The sequence below is a fragment of the Schistocerca americana genome, chromosome X, assembly GCF_021461395.2.
Source record: "Schistocerca americana isolate TAMUIC-IGC-003095 chromosome X, iqSchAmer2.1, whole genome shotgun sequence".
Lineage (NCBI taxonomy): Eukaryota > Metazoa > Arthropoda > Insecta > Orthoptera > Acrididae > Schistocerca > Schistocerca americana.
This window is the reverse complement of record NC_060130.1, coordinates 668538711-668558356: the sequence shown is the minus strand read 5'-3', so window position 1 is coordinate 668558356 and position 19646 is coordinate 668538711. Positions and strand designations below refer to the sequence as shown.

At 36.6% G+C, this 19646-nt stretch overlaps 1 protein-coding gene and 1 non-coding gene across 5 annotated transcripts in view; both read left to right on the top strand.

Moving 5' to 3' along the window:
• The window catches only part of LOC124554825 (ephrin type-B receptor 1-B), a 345617-nt gene that overhangs the window by 246909 nt on the left and 79062 nt on the right, over positions 1–19646 (top strand). For 3 of the 4 annotated variants that reach the window (XM_047128488.1, XM_047128487.1, XM_047128490.1), the window contains exon 13: positions 11791–11841. The exons of the other annotated variant lie outside the window; for it this stretch is intronic. In XM_047128488.1, coding sequence (XP_046984444.1) covers positions 11791–11841 — 51 coding nt within the window. The remainder of the gene's footprint in view (positions 1–11790; positions 11842–19646) is intronic. 4 annotated transcript variants of the gene reach the window in all.
• Trnat-ugu lies at positions 8618–8691 on the top strand. Its single transcript has one exon. It is a non-coding gene; the product is annotated as a tRNA-Thr (tRNA).

Below are 19646 nucleotides of genomic sequence, written 5' to 3'. Positions count from 1 at the left end.
ATTGATAATTTGTGAAGAGAGTTAAAAGGGAAAAATATATGAAAAGAGGGAGAATGAAAAGTAATTAATGTGAGAGTAAGTCAATATTTTAAGTGGCTAGTGGGGAAGGACCAATTTACAATGTTTTTTTTATCTATTCATCATCAGACTCTAGCTGCATATAATTACTATACAAAAATGCAAACAAGAAAATAAAGCAGCAGACGTAAGGAAGTACACATAAATAAGACTCTGCTTATCAAGAGGAATGTTTCTTTGTTGAGAGAAGGAAACTTGCCATACCGTGTTCCAAAGTGAAAAAGAAAGTGATGGAAAGAGAAAGAGTAACAAGGTAACAAAGGCAAAAGTAACTTACTTCAAAAGGCAAAACAGGAGCTTCTGTGCAGAGAAAAGAGTGAGTACCGATACTTGTCCTGGTTAAAATTTGTCTGTTTGGCTTTGCAGCAGGAGAAAGTATTAATACAAATAGGCTATTAGGGGTGCAGCATTGAAAAATAGATTGACAGTCCACAGAAAGTGTACAGTACATTATATTAAGAGTCTTATTTGCCTCCTGTGATGTCCATCCATTTCTTTTTGCCAAGGAATATTTAGTTCTGACAGGTTAAAATCATTTCAAATGGTTGTTCTCCTCTCACCCTGAGCTTGTTTTCACATTCTTCTGTAGTTAACTCCAAGGCTAAATTTTTTAATTGTTGTGTTTTCTGATTTTAACTGATTTACCATAGTAACAGGGAGTATGTTTATTTTTCATGATTTAAGTGCACTATGCAGCTACAGAAATACTAGTCCAACAAACACCTGTTCACTACCATCAGTACTGTTGCAAATCAGTGGTACTATGGGTTTTGCATTACTGATTTGGTTGCATATCAGAAAACTGCAAGAAAATATGTAACAATTTTAATGTAATCATAGATTTGACATACTGACAGAATGCCCAAAAGAAATACATTTTCCATTTTAAATCTCAAATCAAGTTTTTAATGGATTGAATGTAATTATTCCATTGGAGAGGTAATAACTGTGACTGGTTGAGATGCAACTTTGAGTCCAATTGTGGCAAAACATTTTAATCTTCTCCATATGCTTAACAACTCATTTAGGAAGCTTAAGTTGTGTGTGAAATATTGTGAGGCTTTAGATGTCATATTTTAAGATAGTTGTAAAATGTAGAAGATGAACTTCATTCTGAAAGGTGTTACATTATAGAAACATTAAACAAATTGATAAAACGATGTTTGACCAATATCTGAATGTAAGACAATAATTTAAAATTTAATTTTAAATGTCAGTCCCAGTTTTTTATATTCATACATGCTTGGTGTTTTCCTCCATCAGAATTTATAATTCTTTAGAATAGATGGAGTTTACCACGTCTTCTTTCTGTTCCCAGAAATATAAACTAGGTGACGAAATAGTTACATAAAATCCCCAGGTAGCTGTGACATCTTACCTGAAAGCATGTACATATATGAAATTAAAACATAGTTTCCATGAGTGAGTGGTAACAGCATGTCCAGTGGAATGTATGTTGAAAAATCATTATGAACCCATGGCATAGATTTTTAATTTCAACATTAATTAGTATTTGGTAACTTTTATCTTCATTTGAGATGTATCTCATTAAACATCAATATGTGGTTATTTTCAATATGTGTTGGAATGGTCTGGCATAGTAATGTTGCTCAGTCAAACTCAATTGATTTGAACTTTGTTTGAAACTTCTTGGCTGAAAATAAATTGCTGAAGTACCCCATAAAACCTGTTAGTATTTTAACAGAATGCCTTGTAAAAGTAGATCTACGTGGTAGGTGGTGGATTGCTTTTGGCTACATTTATTTAGAAAAATACTGTTTTCAGTTTTAATCAGTGAAGAGTGACCTCAAAAGTTATATTCACAAATTCTGCTCATTTATTTATATTCAGTCTTGTGGTTTCTTGTCAGCAGATATCAGTAAGAAATATTAATATATCAGAACTGAAGCACGTACATAAAATTAATACTTTAGTCTCCAAATTGTGATCCATTTATCATTATCTGGTAACGCTACTCTGTACTCTGACATGAGAGTCATCTCCAGCCATTGTCTTCTTCACATGCAGCTTTTGTTTCCATGAAACATACTCCAACAGTCTTGTGTAGTATTGTAAATTTTGTAATAATACATTTTTGTAATTTTATTTGTGAATTTAGAGGCAAATAACATTCGTTCCTGCCAAGGAGAATTGTTCTTTAATATTTGTGTGTGAAATTCATAATAAAAATCTGGTTTTCTTTGGCAAGCAAGTTCATCAGCTTTTCTCTTCAATTAACTGTTGATAAAAGGAAAGTGTATACCGCAGTAAGATTCCCGTACTAGTAGTCTTTCTCATAATATACTGGGCAGCAGTGTTATGCAGAATTAGTGGCAATGAGTGAGAATGTGTGCTGGACTGGGATTCAAACCCAGGAATTCCTGCTTTCTTGGCAGTTACATTAACCACTGCATCACCTGGACACAGTGTTAGTCGCAAATGTGCAGATTATCTTGACATGCTCCTCAGCTGACTCACATCCCACATTGCACCACCACTTATCCACAGTCCCCATCCATGTCCTCCATGCTCACTAGTTTTAGATTCCCGCTGAAGGTCGAATGTAAATGTGCATCCACACTGATGATTGTGGATTCATAGCTCATCAAGGCGTATCAATTATATGAATGCGTGATGTCTGTTCTTTTGAAAGGACAGCTGCCACACAATGTTTTTGAAAGAACAGATACCAAGCATTCATATAACTGATATGCCTTGATTTGCTATGAATTCACTACTGTCAGTGCAGATGCATGTTTACTTCCGACCTCCAATGGGAATCTAAAATTATTGAGCACAGAGTACAGTAGTCCCACTTTCTGCCACCAGGTGAAAATAATGGTGCTATAAGCAATCAGAATGTGAAATGTTTCCTGTTTTGACATGTATGCTGTTTGTCACTTGGCAACACATGTTGATTTCTTTTGTGAAGTGACTGTTGATGTAAAGCATTAAGAAGATCAAGTTTTCCATATGAAACACAATGGCTATTGTGAAGAAAGACCTTGCACTGGTGGTAAAGTTTTTTTTATCAGGATGGCAGCAATAGCAACGCTACATTGCAGGAATAATGCTGATGGAAACAGCTACAAAGAGGCCCATGTCAATAAATGAGCTAAAGAACATGGCAAGGAATTTGAAGAAATGGTGAATTCATTCGTGCAGCTGGGAGAGAGAAGCGGCCCATTCCCATGGCAGTTCTTGATGAAGTTGCTGTAGGTATAGCTGAGTATCCAGCACGTGCCTGAAATTCTGCAGCTATTGCTTGAGCTATGTCACAGGAATTGTTTCTCCCGTGGTCAGCGGTTCAAAAGATTTTTCCCCACATTTTACATTGCTGCAAAATAGGCTACAACGTCATGACTTTGCCCTTAGTTTTTTGGCATGCATGGAAATGGATGACAATGTGGCTAGGGAATATTCTTTGGATGGACAAGGCACAATTTACTCTGCATTGTGCCGTGAATGCACTGAACTGCTGCATGTGGTGTTCTGCTCCACCACGTTGTGCAGGAACATCTACTGCATACAGCTTATGTGACTGTATGATGTGGTTTCACAAAGTCCTTCATTCCTGATTCATTTTTCTTTGAGGAGATGAAACCTCATGGGCCTGTTTGGTGTACAGTGCCATCTGTATGTTTTAAGGATCTCCTTATGCAACATGTGATTTCAGCTTTGAAAGAATGCAACTGTGTCCACACAGCTATTTTCATCCGAGATGAGGTGACACTACATGTTACTTGCCAGGTTAAATATTTGCTTCGAGAAACCTTTGGTAACGACATCATCATCTCTAGGCAGTTTCAAGATGCGTGGCCTGCCAGATATCCAGACGTAAATCCATGTGACTTCTGGTTGTGGGGATATCTCAAAGATCGTGTCTATCAGGGATGTATCTGGGCTCTTTATGATCTGAAAGGTACCATACAATGACGTATCACTCTGATTACACTGGATATACTGCAAGCAACTGTCGACCATGCTGTGTTTTAAGTACGCAGCATGTTAGTGAGTTGGGAGACCATATTTAACACATATTGTAACTTGTGACCGTATCCTAATAAATATACCAGAGTCACCGTTATCATGTGTTTGATCGTTCCTCCCCTTTTCCTGCACCCACACCATATTCTGGCTACATACAGTGCCATACTTTCACCTGGTGGCAGAGAGTGGAACTATAATTTTTTTAGCAGTCTCCACGTGTGCACCTATTAATGGACATATTTCCCGTGTTATAGTGTCCTGTGATGTATACAGCCTACACTGTAGTTTTCTAAACACCACCAGTTCAGTTAGAACCACCTGGAACTATAAGACAGAACAGTGGAGAATTTCGCCAGCCATTTCAGTGTCAGATGGCAACAGTGTGTCATCAGGCATAGAATCAAAAACCATTTTGTCACTCTTGTGTTTCTCTGCCAACAACCCACCACAGTAAGGCTAGGGAGCTGTTGACATGGGATGTTTGAAACGTTGAATAATATCATCTGGTAAGTGAGTTGTAGTATGTGTTGATGAAAGGATGTGAGTGCTTCAAGAAGCATGTGTAGCAATAAATTCCTCTTGTCAGGTATATCTGTAGCATTTTCCGGTATTGAAATATTTACATGAAATGAAATAGGACCTGCTGCAGGTCATGTGAACAAATGGGTATTTGTTCACCTTTAGTATCTGTTAATCATGACAGTAGTGCACCCTGTTATGACTTCCAGCTCGTGTCCGGTGTACAAATAAAACACTATATGCATATGAGGATACATACTTGACACCAATCCCCCATGAAATCAGTCATGTTGGGTACATGAAATGTGATGTGAAGGATATGCATGTTGATAGAGTCTGTTCCAATCAAACCCTGTCAACTGTGTGCTGTTGTTCAGCATTTCAGTTCATTGTGGCTGATCACGGCTTGTTGTGAATCAACAAGTTTCTGGTTACTTTTGGAGAACAAGAAACAAGTTCGAATCATCACTAAAAAGAAAGTGGTTGTTATATGTTATTGCATTCATAATAAATTAATTACCAACAAGGTGAAAATGGTAATAAAATAGAACGGCCATAAGTGAAAGCATTTTAACATCTACAAAACAGTATGAGACACCACAGTAATTTTTGCATTGAAATATTGTGACATGGCATACATTGATATGGATTCAAGGTGTACTACAAAATCAAATGAGAGACATGAATGGCACTTACCGTGTATGGTGTTACTCCGTCAGTATCATATAAATTTGAATACAGGATGTGAATTCTTTTTTCAGCAATACCTGATGCACAATGGTTCTCCATATTGTGATAAGGCCATCCAATACTGTTTGAGTAGCACTTCACATTGCTAGATAACTGCCCTTTGCCATTCAGTAGTAGTCCACAATGGTTGTAGCAGACCTAGAGTGTCTTGTGCATGTTTTGTTGAATATAAATCCGGAGATTGAACTGACTACTGTAGACACATGATATTGCAGGTACTCATCCATTAAGCCTGGCATGTGTGGTTGGGCATTACGAAGCATTACATGGAATCCAGATCCATATCTACCTTATAAAATGTGCATATACCATTGCAGGATGCTACTCCTATTGAATGCAGCCATCACAGTATACCTAGGGAACTACCCACATAGAGAACATACCCACATAATTATAGATCAGTATCTTCAACATCAGTTTGCTGCAGAATTCTTGAACATGTATTGAGTCCAAATACAATGAATTTCCTTCGGACAGAGAAGTGCCTGTCCAGAAAAGAGCACGGATTTAGAAATCATCACTCATGCAAAACTCAGTTTACCCTTTTCTCACATGATAGCCCACAAATCATGGATGGAGGGCAGCAGGCAGTTGCATATTTCTATAGTTCCAAAAGGTGTTTGATGTAGTGCCCCACTGCAGACTGTTGATGAAATTCTGAGTACATGGATAAGGTTCCCAGATATGTGAGCAGCTTGAAGACTTCTTGAGTAATAGACACAGTACATTGTCCTCAACAGTGAGTGTTCATCAGAGATAAGGAGTTTCCTTGGGAGTGCCCCAAAAAATCTTATAGGACTGTTCTTATTCTGTGTATACATAAATGATGTGACAAATGGGGTAAACAGCAATTTACGGCTGTTTGCTAATGATGCTGTAGTGTGCGGGAAAGTGTCATTGTTGAATGACTGTAGGAGGATACAGGGTGACGTAAGCAGAATTGTAGTTTGTTTGATGAATAGCAGCATGCTCTAACTGCAGAAAAATGGAAGTTAATGAGGACAAGTGGGAAAAACAATCTTTTAAAAGTTCAGATACAGCATAAGTAGTGTGCTGTCTGACACAGTCACAATCGAGTAAATATGTAGGCGTAACATTGCAAAGCAATATCAAATTGAATGAGAATGTCAGGTTGGTTATTAGAAAAAGCAAATGCTTGACTTCATTTTATTGGGAGAATTTTTCGAAGGTGTAGCACATCGATGAAGGAAACGTCATATAGAATGGTAGTGTGACCCATTCTTGAGTACTGCTCGAGTCTTTGGGATCCCCACGAGGTCAGATTAAAAAAAGACATCAAAGCAATTCAGAAGCATGCTGCTAGATTTGTTAGCAGCAGGTTCAGTCAGCATGCAAATATTACAGAGTTGCTTCGTGAACTCAAATGAGACTGTTTTTTCACGAGCATTATCATGGAAATTTAGAGAACTGGCATTTGAGGCCGATTCCTGATTGTTTCTACTGTCACCAATGTACATTTCACTTAAGGACCACGATGATGAGATGAGAGAGATTAGAGCTGATAAGAGGCTTGTAGACAGTCTTTTCCCCTTTCTCCATGTGTGAGTGGAGCAGGAAAGGAAACGACCTGTAGTGGAATGTGTGCCCTCCACTGTGTACCATATAATGGCTTGTGGAATATTTACGTAGATTTAGATACATCCTCAAAAAATCCAGGAAGAGCACCATTTTTCCAAGAATCAGTCTCTATATTAATCCATGGCACACTTGTGAACAAGACACATTACATTGTTCCTGTTCCTATTAGTTGTGGGAAAACACAAAATCCACCAAACCATGTGGTGCCTTTGTGTATGGGGAATGCATCTGATGAGCCACCTACCATATAGAGCAGCCTGTCAAATATGACAGTACACAGTGTGATAAAATATGTGTGACCCAGTGACTGCTGCAAGCTCTCTAGCCAATTCATTTGCTGTGCTGTCTGGATACCTTCAGCGACTTAAGGTGAGGTAACAGTCTTTGCCCCATTTGTAATATGTGGTTAATATTGTCAGTACTGTCATGAAATGAGTTCTCCCTCCTAGACTTCATCACAGTTGTAAAATAATGCAAAGAGTTACATTCAGCTCCTGTTATAGCTTGCACTGGCTGTAACCGGCCTTTAATCTGTCAATGGTCAGACCAATAGTTTTGTTATACATTTGTGTGCATTGTATCATCCTGCTTTTCTGTGACTTGAATACTGTATGCTAAATATATACAACACACCAGTCGGAAACATTGTAGCCAGGACCTTTGCTCACACAAGCTAGTACAGGTAACTAATCAGTCTCATTTTGGTATGCCATGTCTGTTAGTCCACACAGTGTCACTTTGACACAGTGTTTTTTCATAGATTTCAAAGATCTCTTAACTTAGGGACACAAGTGCTTTACTTGGTGACAAGGCCAAAATTAATGCATAAAAGTTGGTAAAATCTTAATTATCAAATTTGAAGGTTCAAACATATAAATTAAGGGGAGAAGGGAACCAAAAGAGATGCCATAAAGAACAAAGTTGTGAAATAGAGGAATTGGTCTTCATGTAATAGAGAGTGTAACTATAAAATGTATAGAAAAGTTTCAGTGTTAAATGAAACACAATTAATAAATTCACCCTTTAGTACAAAAGCTCTGATTTTTTGAGTTATAAGAAAATAGTGAATATATGCCTATGTTTAGAATGTCTGCTGTGACAGACTCTCTTTTTGTAGACTACAAACTTTCTGCAAATTCGTCTGATTAATTTTCCCTGCTTTCTTTCGAATAAAGGTTTTTTTTAGATAGTGGGAAGGAATTTGCATGGCATCAGAGCAACTTGTCTGCTTGTCTGAAGAACATTCTCATTCTTGTATGTTACCTCAAATCATTTCGGAATTTTTGTTGTTGCCCCAGAAATGTGCTGTCATCATTCAAAAGTTTTACTGTTTTGTGAAAGTTAGTGTTCTTAGTGGCTGTGATAATTATATACCAGTAGTAGATTTCATAATATAGAAACATTTCTCGTCAGTAAGTCCTGTGGCAGTTGTCCACTTTTCATTTTGAATAATGCATAAGTGCCATATGGAAACATCTCAGATAATACTTAAAATTGTATATATACTAAGATGGTATCTGTTCTTTCGGACATGTCCGAAAGAACAGATACCATCGGTGACCATGCAGCTCATTAGAATGAAATTGCAATGAAATGAACACCCTTAGCTGCCTACAGGCGTTGACATACGTTGCGGGAGGCATGCCAGAGATAAATCCCTGCAGTCGCGCTATCCTCTGTGTCCTCGGTGGCTCAGATGGATAGAGTGTCTGCCATGTAAGCAGGAGATCCCGGGCTCGAGTCCCGGTCGGGGAACACATTTTCATCTGTCCCTGTTGATGTATGTCAACGCCTGTAATCAGCTAAGGGTGTTCATTTCATTGTAATTTCGTTCTAACGAGCTGCATGGTCACCAATGGTATCTGTTCTTTTGGACATGTCCGAAAGAACAGATACCATCTTAGTATGTATACAGTTAAGGCTCACCAGCCACTTGACCATATTCTTCTTCTGTGCGAATGCACAAACAGTGCCCAAATTCTTACGGGAATCGGCAACGTGCCACGAGTAATGAGTATAATGGGCGAGGGCACTACGAATGTAGTGCGGGACAATATGTTGAGAATGTGGGTTTCGCAGGAGGCGTGCCAGAGATAAATCCCTGCAGTCACACTATCCTCTGTGTCCTCAGTGGCTCAGATGGATAGAGCGTCTGCCATGTAAGCAGGAGATCCCGGGTTCGAGTCCCGGTCGGAGAACACATTTTCATCTGTCCCCGTTGACGTATGTCAATGCCTGTAAGCAGCTAAGGGTGTTCATTTCATTGTAATACTTAAAATGAAAGGTTGTTGATTTGTCTTTTATGGGTCGTACAGTCAACTATTGTTTGAAGTTGACTTTCTCTTATTACCTTTAGTTTGTGTGTGTGTGTGTGTGTGTGTGTGTGTGTGTGTGTGTCGGAGAGATGTTGAGGGGGAGGGGGAGGAGGGAGAGATTTTGGGGGAGAATGATATTTCTTCATATGAGCGTTGTCTGGGATTCCACATGGAAATTAAGTGTTAGAGTTCCACAGTACTTTGCACAAGATGTAATGAACTAAAATATTGATTCCCTGAACCTATGTCATTTAATCTTAATAAAGGTGAGACTTTGAGAAAAAATATTGGAGGTATTTTTCTTTTTTTCCTTTTTTACCTGCCTTGTAAAGTTCTTTTTGAATTATAGTCAGACTGTGCTAGAATGTTGAGTAACATGCACATACATTTGTTGAAGCTGTGTGTAGAGTAATGTTCTCTGTGAGCTGTTGTGGACTTTGCTCATTCAGAAGTGGAAGGTGAATGGTTGCTAGCATGACACAGAAGGCTGCACAGTTTTTTCAACTCCCATTTGTGTTAATGAACTTCATTTGTGTGTGATTTGTAATTCAAAATTTTTAAAACAGCAAAAAATTTTCCTTTAAATTTTGTTCCTGGTCTTAAAATGAGTCTAACAATTTTTGTCTTTTCCCTTTGCACTTTATTCTCACATGCTATTCACGTGATCAAAGGATTAGTAGTCACTTACAGTAAGTCACATTGTATTCTTAAGACACTGTACATACCTAGAATAGAACATTTGTAGAAGTAAATAGTTATTGTATTTCTGACTGTTGTAAACTGCATTTGTAATAGTAAAGTAGATACAGAATAATTCCTGTTTAAGGGTAGTCAACAAAATCCTTTTGAGGAAAGGTGAGTATTTTGCACAAATTGTAATTACTGCTCCTGAATTCAACAGTGGTGCATCAGAGCTTCAGTTTTATTATTTATGATAATTGTGCTGTTCGTACCCTCTTGTGTCTCTGATCTTTATGGTGTTCACTTATTTGTTTTTGTAAAGATGAAATATCATTAATAGACTAGGAATAGAGCACTTCAGTACAAAAACATTTTGTTGTGTACTGTAACACATGATCTCTCATTGAAGGAAATTAACTTTCTAGTTGTACTTTGAGTAATAAATTCAGCTTGAAATCATCTGATTAATTCTGCCATCCTCATCCCAGACAGTTTCATGTTGAGTGTAATTTCATATAAGAAATACAATACTCGTGTCTTTGGATAGTCCGAGGAAGAATAAAAGCTGTACGATATTTGAGCTGTTATTTCCTTTAGTCAGTGTAGATAAGAAAATGGTGTTTACCAGTCATGAGTTGCAAAATGATCCCCTGTTAGTTGATGGATATTGAGAAGTATTCTTCATTTCAAGTTAATTTATGGGAAAAAATATTTTTTATCTGTACTCTTTCTTTCCATTAGACAACGAATGTACCCAACACTTATCTGCATGGGAAGTATATTTAGTGGGAAACAAGGTGAAATCCCTTCACATACAGCAGTTAAAATTTATTTTAACAATATTTTTTATGCATGGCAGTAGTTTTGGGTAACTTCCCTTAAGGCTTTGTACGGATAATGTTTGATAATGTAACATTTCTTCTGATGTAGACCTATCACATGGTTGTGCTTGCATAGTTCTCAGAATTTGGTGGTGGTTTTCTGCAACAAACTTGACTTCAGTGTTAAATCAATGTAATCTTAGTGTAACTAATTTTACCAAATGTATGAAATGTTGCACTTGATACTTCTTCATGTTAAAAATATTTTGGTTAATAGTCCTCTAATACTCCTTATGGTGGACGCAAGTAGTACTGCTCTTGTGTGGTGATGGGAGATGTGTTTTCTAGCATTTTCTCTATTATAAATATTTTTTCAACATCAGTGCAACTGCTTTTTAATTTATAGTTTTTTTTTTAATTTTACTGCTTGGAATTTGGTTACTTTTGTTCTTACATGCAATACACATTAATGTTTATAGGGTTTTATTCCTCAAAACTAGCTTATGTTAATTAGATGCATCATATTTCTAAAAGAAGAGAAGGTATATGTGTGTTGAATGGTGACAATGAGAGAAGGTACATAAGTAACTTGCTTGCAGCCGCATTTATAATTCCATTGGGGTAATTTTCTTTAATTTTTATTATAGATGAGAAAGGAAATTAGTAAATGCTGTGGAACATTGTGCACAATGTTTTCGTACTGTTTTTAGTCTTCCCATTTCAAGTCAGTATTCAGTAAAGAAAAAAATGTTAATAGACAAGTACTTCTGCACCATTTTACCTATATTGTTTTGAAACAGGTTAAAGTCCATGCATGACACCTAATCCAGAAAGTTTGTAGGATATTGAATTGTTGCACCATGATTTTTGCTTTGTAGCTTAACCAGTTCTGTACATGCAGTTAAAGTAACTTGTATGTTTTCATTAAAAAGCTTTCAGTAGAATTTATTTCATCTTGCAACCTTTAGGCGGCAATGTTATATTTGTTGCTTGTTTTCGTCCCGCAACTGTTTTGTATCGTTTTTATTTGTCCTCAGTGCAGTGCAGCTTGGATAACCCTCCCATTGTTACCACACATACCAATGGAAGTAAGTACTAGAAACATATTTTGCAATAAAGTGTTGACCCTATGCTGTAAAATAACCATGAGTTATACAACAGCTCAAATTTTTGTGATTTTAAGATTCCTGGTGACAAAACATTATGCTGAAACTAGTAGCCATTAATTTTTAAAATGTTACAGTGATAAAATAACAATTAATCATTATGTTGTACTTCGAGTTCAGGTACTCACATGTACAATATTGCAAAAGTGTATGTGTGTGAGAGAGAGAGAGAGACAGTGTGACAGAGAGAGACAGTGTGACAGAGAGAGAGAGAGAGAGAGAGAGAGAGAGAGAGAGAGAGAGAGGTATGGGGGGGGGGGCTGACAGGTTCAGAATGATTGTAGAAACTGACAAACTGAGCAGTTATAACATTAAAATTCCATAGTTTACTTTTGTTAAATTCACTACAGTTTAACTTTAAAGAAATGTCTTGCCAGTCTGTTAAAGATCAGAAACACAACAGTCTGAAATAATACAAAAGTATTTTGGTGTTAGAATTCATTTTGTTTCTTATTTTCTCCTTTTTCAACTATTGTAAGTCAAATCCATGTATATTCCTCATGATAGAAGTTTCATTTTTGTGATGATTATATATCATATAAAATTTAGTGACAAAATTCCTGTTCTGTGTTTACCTTCAGGAAGCAAAATTTTTTGTGTTTTATTGGATTAGGATTAGCAAGTGAGTGAATGTTGTAGGATTAGCAGGTGACTGAATGTTGCTGTTCAGTCTAACCTCAGAGTAGATCCATAGTAGTTTTTCATGCTTTTTGCAGAAAATAATGGGGTACTTTCTGGATTCTGGTTTTGAGTGATGAAGGAAAGGAAATAGAGTAGACAAAATAAGGGGTAAAAATCAGTGAATATAAAATAAACACAATTACATGTGAGGCAAAGAGACAGAAGAGAACAAGTGAATGAACTGTCTAGGGACATTAAGGTTCATTATGGAACAACTTCATACATTTTCATTCTGAATTAAGATAAGTAGTTCATTTAAAGTGTAAACATCCTTCTTGTTATATTATTTGTGTTGTGTTAGTGAGACTTAAGTGTGTGCTTGTCAGTGGTTATTTGGAAGAGATTTTGTCCATGGCAATATGAGAATTTAGAATATTGGGAAAGTAAAATGACCCATCAGATAGGGTGCTATAAGAAATCAGTGAGGTGAAAATGTTTGTCATTGTAGAGCAGAACCAAGGTAATAAAGGTGACTAATTGTTCAGAGATTAAATGACACTGTGAATTCTTGGTCGTATTGGAAGTGTTGTATATACCACTAATAGTTAGGATGGTAGATCAACACAGTGACTTAGCAAGGCCTCTATAATCTCTGTTCAGCCTCATTTATGCACTGATTTGGTATGAATTCTTGAAGTTACCATGTTATGGTCTATTAACATCAGCATCGCAACATGTATTAGCCACAGTTCTCATATACCCAGTTCTTTTTTAGATACAAATGGTATGTTGCCTAGATTCCTCTGCAGCTCCCTCATACTCTTATAGTTCTGATTCCTGAAGATGCATGGTGTGGTAGGTTTAGTTTGAGTTAAGCCTTTCCCCATGTCTTGTTACCTTAGTTCCTGCCTGTACTGCCACTTAGCTGCTGGAATACTTTTTATTACTTCATCCCAAGGAGTAGCTAACTTACTGAGTTTTGTAGTGTGCCTAATACAATTCAGTGATGGATTTTCATTTTTTGTTTCATTATATTCTCTAGTAAAATAATATTGTTTCAGACTTTATCATACTGTAATATTGATATGGTGAGTTTCTCATGAATCAATGCAACAAATATGTTGCCAGAAATGTTATTGGTACTATTCACCAAGATCATCCAGCACCCACCTAATCTGTTGCCATGTGCAGCATGCTTTCTGTTGTCCATTTCTTCTGTGCTTGCATTAGCTGTGTATCTCCCTGCTCCCTTCATGTTACACAGCCTTTCCAGCCCTTTCCCTTCTTCTCCTCCTGCTTGGTTTTCATAATTTTGCCTACCTGGTGTTCCAATGATCCCTTTTAATTATTTTTCTTGGCTTTCTTCATGCATTTTGTATTTTACATGCTCTTTGTTTTTACAATATCATATTTTCTCTTAACATTTCATTGAGTTACTGTTGGACATTGCTTGTGGGTTAGTTACTCCTTTTGCGTCATCATTGTTCCTTGACTTTTGTAGTGGCAGAAGACACATTCCACTCGGGATTATAGTTATTTTAAGACTGTTGTATGATAGAGCACCTAGTTTGTACACGAGGAAAATCATTTAAAATAGATATACAAAATAATGAAGCTTGTGAATGGTGAGGACAGCATTTGAACTCACCTCTTGCATTGCATTATTTTCAAGGCTTACATCAGAGTAAATTGAGGAAATCATGTCTCAGTTTTTACAATAGTGCAGATCATATGCTGTCACTTCCCAGAGAACTGGGCAATTTACCAGTTACAATAACAGCACTTAAATGTCTTCCTGATCTATCACAATTTCATCTGTATCCGAATTGATAATGTTTCATTCTTAAAGTCACATTAGTTTCTATTTTACATAGCCAATTAATGTATGTTCAGAGTTTATATTAGTAAAGGGGGGGGGGGGGGGGTTGATGACTAGCCTCAAATAGCTAAAGCTAGTTTTGCCTTCTCATTGATGGAAATTTGAAATGTGATAGGTCACAGCCTTTTTGTTTAAGCTCTCTTGCAGAAGCAAAATCTTGCAGTGGTAACATTATATATAAATAAATAAATTATGAGTTTCTGATGCAGTAATAGTGTTTGGCACCTTTAGATAAGAAACTGCTGCCAACACAAATAGCTTAAAGAAAGTTACAATGAAAATTTGTGTGACATAATGCAATTTTCTTTTCACTGGAAGCTTGAGAAATGCAGAAACTGAATAGCTATACAGTGCACAAACCAGCACTCTTTTTTTTAGTGTTGTGTAAAAGATGAGCATTTTTTTCCTTAAATGTGTCTGTTCTTTCTAGCCATAGTATGTCTCACTTTCTTTGTGGAAATACTAGTCATCTCTTCACTTTTCACTCGGAGTTTATGATTTCCCTGTATATGTGTGTGTTTTGGGAGGGGGGGGAGAGAGAGAGAGAGAGAGAGAGAGAGAGAGAGAGAGAGAGAGAGAGAGGGGGGGGGGGGGAGAGAGAGAGAGAGAGAGAGAAGGGATTGTGATTGTGTTCATACCTCTTTTAAGCTTAGGATTCCCAGTTTATATGTAATAAGTTTCTAGGCCACCATGAGCTTAAATCAACATAGTTCAGCCTTTTTATTTGGCAGTTTTATTTACAGTAGGACATTAGTCTGTTAAATTAAAAACTTGTGTTACCTTCATTGTTAATTGAATGCAGTAGAATATAGATGTCACTCTGTGCATGACTGGTGACCAGACTGGGAAATAATGATTTTAGTAGCTTCATTGAGTCATATTTTCATGCATGATTTCTTGCATACTGCACACTTTAATACCCTATTAATCCACTTCACATTTCATAATTGTTATTCTAACGTGGTGCATGATACTGCTTTATTTTCTGGTTGTGTACTTTATTGGAAGATGAATTTTTAAGAAAGAGGTAAACTGTAGTCTTAGAAACCTGTGTAGGCTATTGTTCAATAATTATAGAACATATGAAACTTTAAAGAGTGTTACCTGGTGAAACATGGTGTGCATATATTTTCTCCTGTAAAGTATTTGAGTTTGCATGATAGCATAAATCCGTCATATGGTCCTGTGTGTAGAAGAGCTGGTTAATGTTGGCAAAAGGTGTGCCTGCATTGTACACTTTGCATAATTAAAAGAATGTTGTCAGAATTTAGTGCTAGGTATCATGTTACACACCAGGGAAGAAAATGTTTTTCTTTGAAGGTGGACCTTTTATACAGAATATACTAAAATATATGCATCTGTTGTTGATACTAACTACAGGATCTACCTTTTATTTTCATTATTCTCATTAATATGTACTTTAATTGATGGCCTTATCCTAGTAAAAGATTTTGATTTAACAGAAAAAAGTAGATTTTCTTTCAAAATATTTTTATAAACAGTGATAAAAATAAAATGAGAAATGGCAGTGGCAACTGTACTGTTACAAATTGAAATCACCAGCTGTATTGGTTATAGTAAACTTCATTTTTATTACTGCGTTTTATAGAGGTAACACAGATCATATTATGATCAACTCAGTTACTGTTAACATAAAAATCCACCACTGTAGAGTGCTCTTTCATGTTACCTGCTATTGGTGTTCCTTGGCTATATGTTTCTTCTTACTGAAAAAGTAATAAATGGTTAATAAATATTTGTTGTGTGGACTGGTATTAACTTAATAGGTAATAGAACCTGTTAAGTTTTTGTACTGTAAACTTATATGTGGTAGTTTAGAAATAAGTCAATGACATAGATGATATTCTATCATAATTTGATGCAACATGAGGGCTTCTTACCTGTTTTAGGAATTAAATGTGCACAAAAATTTATTACCTTCAAATAAATAAGTGAAAATGCTAAAACAGACAAATAAGGTACTTCACAGAGCAAGGTAGTACATGGTTAATGCACTGAACCCACATTTTGGAAAAGCGGGGCTGAAATCAGTGTCTGGCTACCCATGTTTAGGCTTTCTGAGGTTTCCCTTGATTTCTTGATGAAAATCATTAGATGCTTACTATGGGAAGGACATGGCTAATATCCATCCTTTTCCCTGCCATGCCTGAGTTAGTATTGCAGTAAAAGAATTTGTATAGACAAAATGATTAGATCAATATGTAGTGGAGGCAGTTGATACCCAGTATGTCATTTTATCATCACCACATTCGGGGATTTTTGGTATCACCTACTTTTGGCCTCACTGTAAGGTACCATCTTTCTGTAGCTATATCTGCTTTATTTAATTTGATGACAGGTTAATATGTGATGAGACACACACACACAGCCATTATTTGTATGGACTACTGTGAACCATAATATCATGAATGTAGAGAGGATTGCAGGTTTTTATTTCATATTTAATTGATTTGTGTATTTTATTACTGTTTTATTGTGATTTTGTATAATTGTTTTTACAGAAAAGAGAGATACAAATATTTACATTTATGTGTCACAGAGATTGGCTGAGTAGCCAATTCACTTGATCACATGATCAACTTAAAGGAGCACAGTACATTTTCATTTTATTTATTTATTTTTTAATGTAAGTTGTGAGAGGTAGCAGTCTTTTTTTTGTCTTGTGGGGGTATTGTTTAATGAGATTGTAACTCATAATGATAACTGTATACATAAAAATTATTTTAACTTATTTTATTACATGTTGATGTGGAATTACCTGATAATGTATAACTGGGTTACTGTTAATTTGTGATTTTGATTAATTTTTTACAAGTGTAAAACAATAATTGCTTGTTAATATCATTTCTGTATCACTTACTGTAGCATTTACCAGTTTTTTCTGATAGAATATGTGTAGGTTGTATGTGTGACACTTTGTTCTAAATGATCTCCTGGTACTGAGAGAGATGCACAGAATGCCTTTTAATATTTATGCGTTTTAAATAGCAAAATGTAAAAAACTGTGATTAATGTATGACTTAAATTACTATTACTATTCAAATAAAGATCAAAATAACTTTACATTTGCAAGGATAAATTAGATACATACATAAACATAAATTGACAAAACCACTAACTTTTGATACTATAGTTTACGATATCTGGCTGAAGAAAGGAAAAATATTTAGATCAGGTTAACAGTGATGCAAACATTCCATGCCTTCCAAGACCTATGCCTATTACAGCTCACATAATATGTAGCAGATGAGAATATACTCCTCACCAAATGACACTGATCCCACAAGAGCAGACAGAATAAGCAGAAATAAAGTAAAAATGTACCCTGTTTTCTGACTGAAGGATGGTGCTGTTGTAAGTTGTATTGTTTTGGATGGCAAGATCTTGTTTCCATCAAGGGCCAAAAATGCAGTTAGGCATCACTTATGTGTGAGAACAGTGTGTCACACAATTGGTTGTTGCTGCACCTACAGCAATACAAGATATTCCGCCACCTGTAATGCTTCTCATTGTATATGGGCGTGGTTTATATGGCGTATGAAATACACTCTTAGAAGAAGAAGAAGAAGAAGAAGAACAGAAGAAGATGGAAAAACAAAAAACAAAATACCACCATGAAAGAATTATCGGAATGGGACAGGAATCGGTAGATGTGATGTACATGTACAGACAAACAAATGATTGTAGTGTCAGAAAAATTGGATGATATAGCCAAGGGAAAGAGTTTCACAATTTCAGCAAGTCAGTACACATTGGTCCACCTTTGGCCCTTATGCAAGCAGGTATTCAGCATGGCATTGTCCAATTGGTGTATTAGATTGTCAAAATCCTGAGCTATATGGAGGGCCCTACAGCGTTCTCAATTAGGGATAGAGCCAACGGCCTTGCTGGCCAAGGCAAGGTTTGGTAAGCACGAAAACAAGCAGTAGAAACTCTTGCCATGTTGCGGAAATGTAAGCCCAGGATGGCTTGCCATGAAGGACAACAAAATGGGGAGTAGAATATTGTCGATGTGCTGTTGTAAGAGTGCCACAGATCAAAACGAAAGGGGTCCCACTATAAAATGAAACGGCACCTAAGACTATCACAGTGAAGTTATTATGCCACTACTGTCCAGGGTGTCTCCAGACATGTCTTTGCTGGCCATCAGGGTGCAGTCCAAAGGAGGACTCATCACAGAAGACAGAGATACTCGAGTCAATGAGATTCCAAGCCAAATGTGCCTGACACCACTGTAAACACGCATGTGGGTGCACAGAGGTCAATAGAAATCGGAGCAAGGAGTGCCATGACCTCAACCCCCTTTCTGTGAGCTGCCTATTAGTGGACCTTGTGGTCACTGAAGCACCAGTTGCACATTGGATCGATGATAATGATGAATCTGGGGATCTGAGTGCCTCTCTGACAATTGCTTGATCCTCATGTCCTATCGTCTCCCTAGGTCAAGTGCTTCCTTATTGACACTGTGCTAGGCCATGGTTCACCCATTCCTGCCAACAAATAGTGGGATCACTCCTATTCAAATGTCAAGTGAGTCACCAATTACTCCAACCAGCTTATTTGAGCCCAACTACATATCCTCTGTCAAATGCTGACATTTGCGTATATTGTTCATGCATCTGTCTGTGCTGCATAGTTATTGTCCAACTAAGTACACAGAATGGAATTCACAAAGACTTTATGCCCTTGTATCGAGATGTCCCCTGCTTACTATCCTTGCCAGCTGCGTGGTGAAGCACCTATACATATACCAATTTGTGACCAGTTTGCTATACATATGCATTTTGGGTATATTGCCTCACAGAAGCAAAAGACTTACATTGAGGCAACCATCCTGCATAGTATATTCCAACTAGATGATTCTGTTAAACTGAGTTCATTATGTGAGATTCTGCTGTATTATAATTATGGGAGTACACTGGGTTTTCTTTTTATACCAAGTTATGGCATTCCGTTCTTATACACAATGATAACTATGCCTTGTGCAGCAAGTTGCAATGATGTTTCTCTGACATAATGTTTATTTCACAGCTGGCACTTCATGTGCATTTAATATATTGGAGGTGATTAGTTTTTAGAGAATCCATTAAATAACAGTTTGGGATGTGTTACATTATCTGCAATGAGAATGTGTTTACACTGCTCTGCAGATTTTTAAATATTTGAACATATTACATATTAATTAAATTTTTAGATATAATAAGTT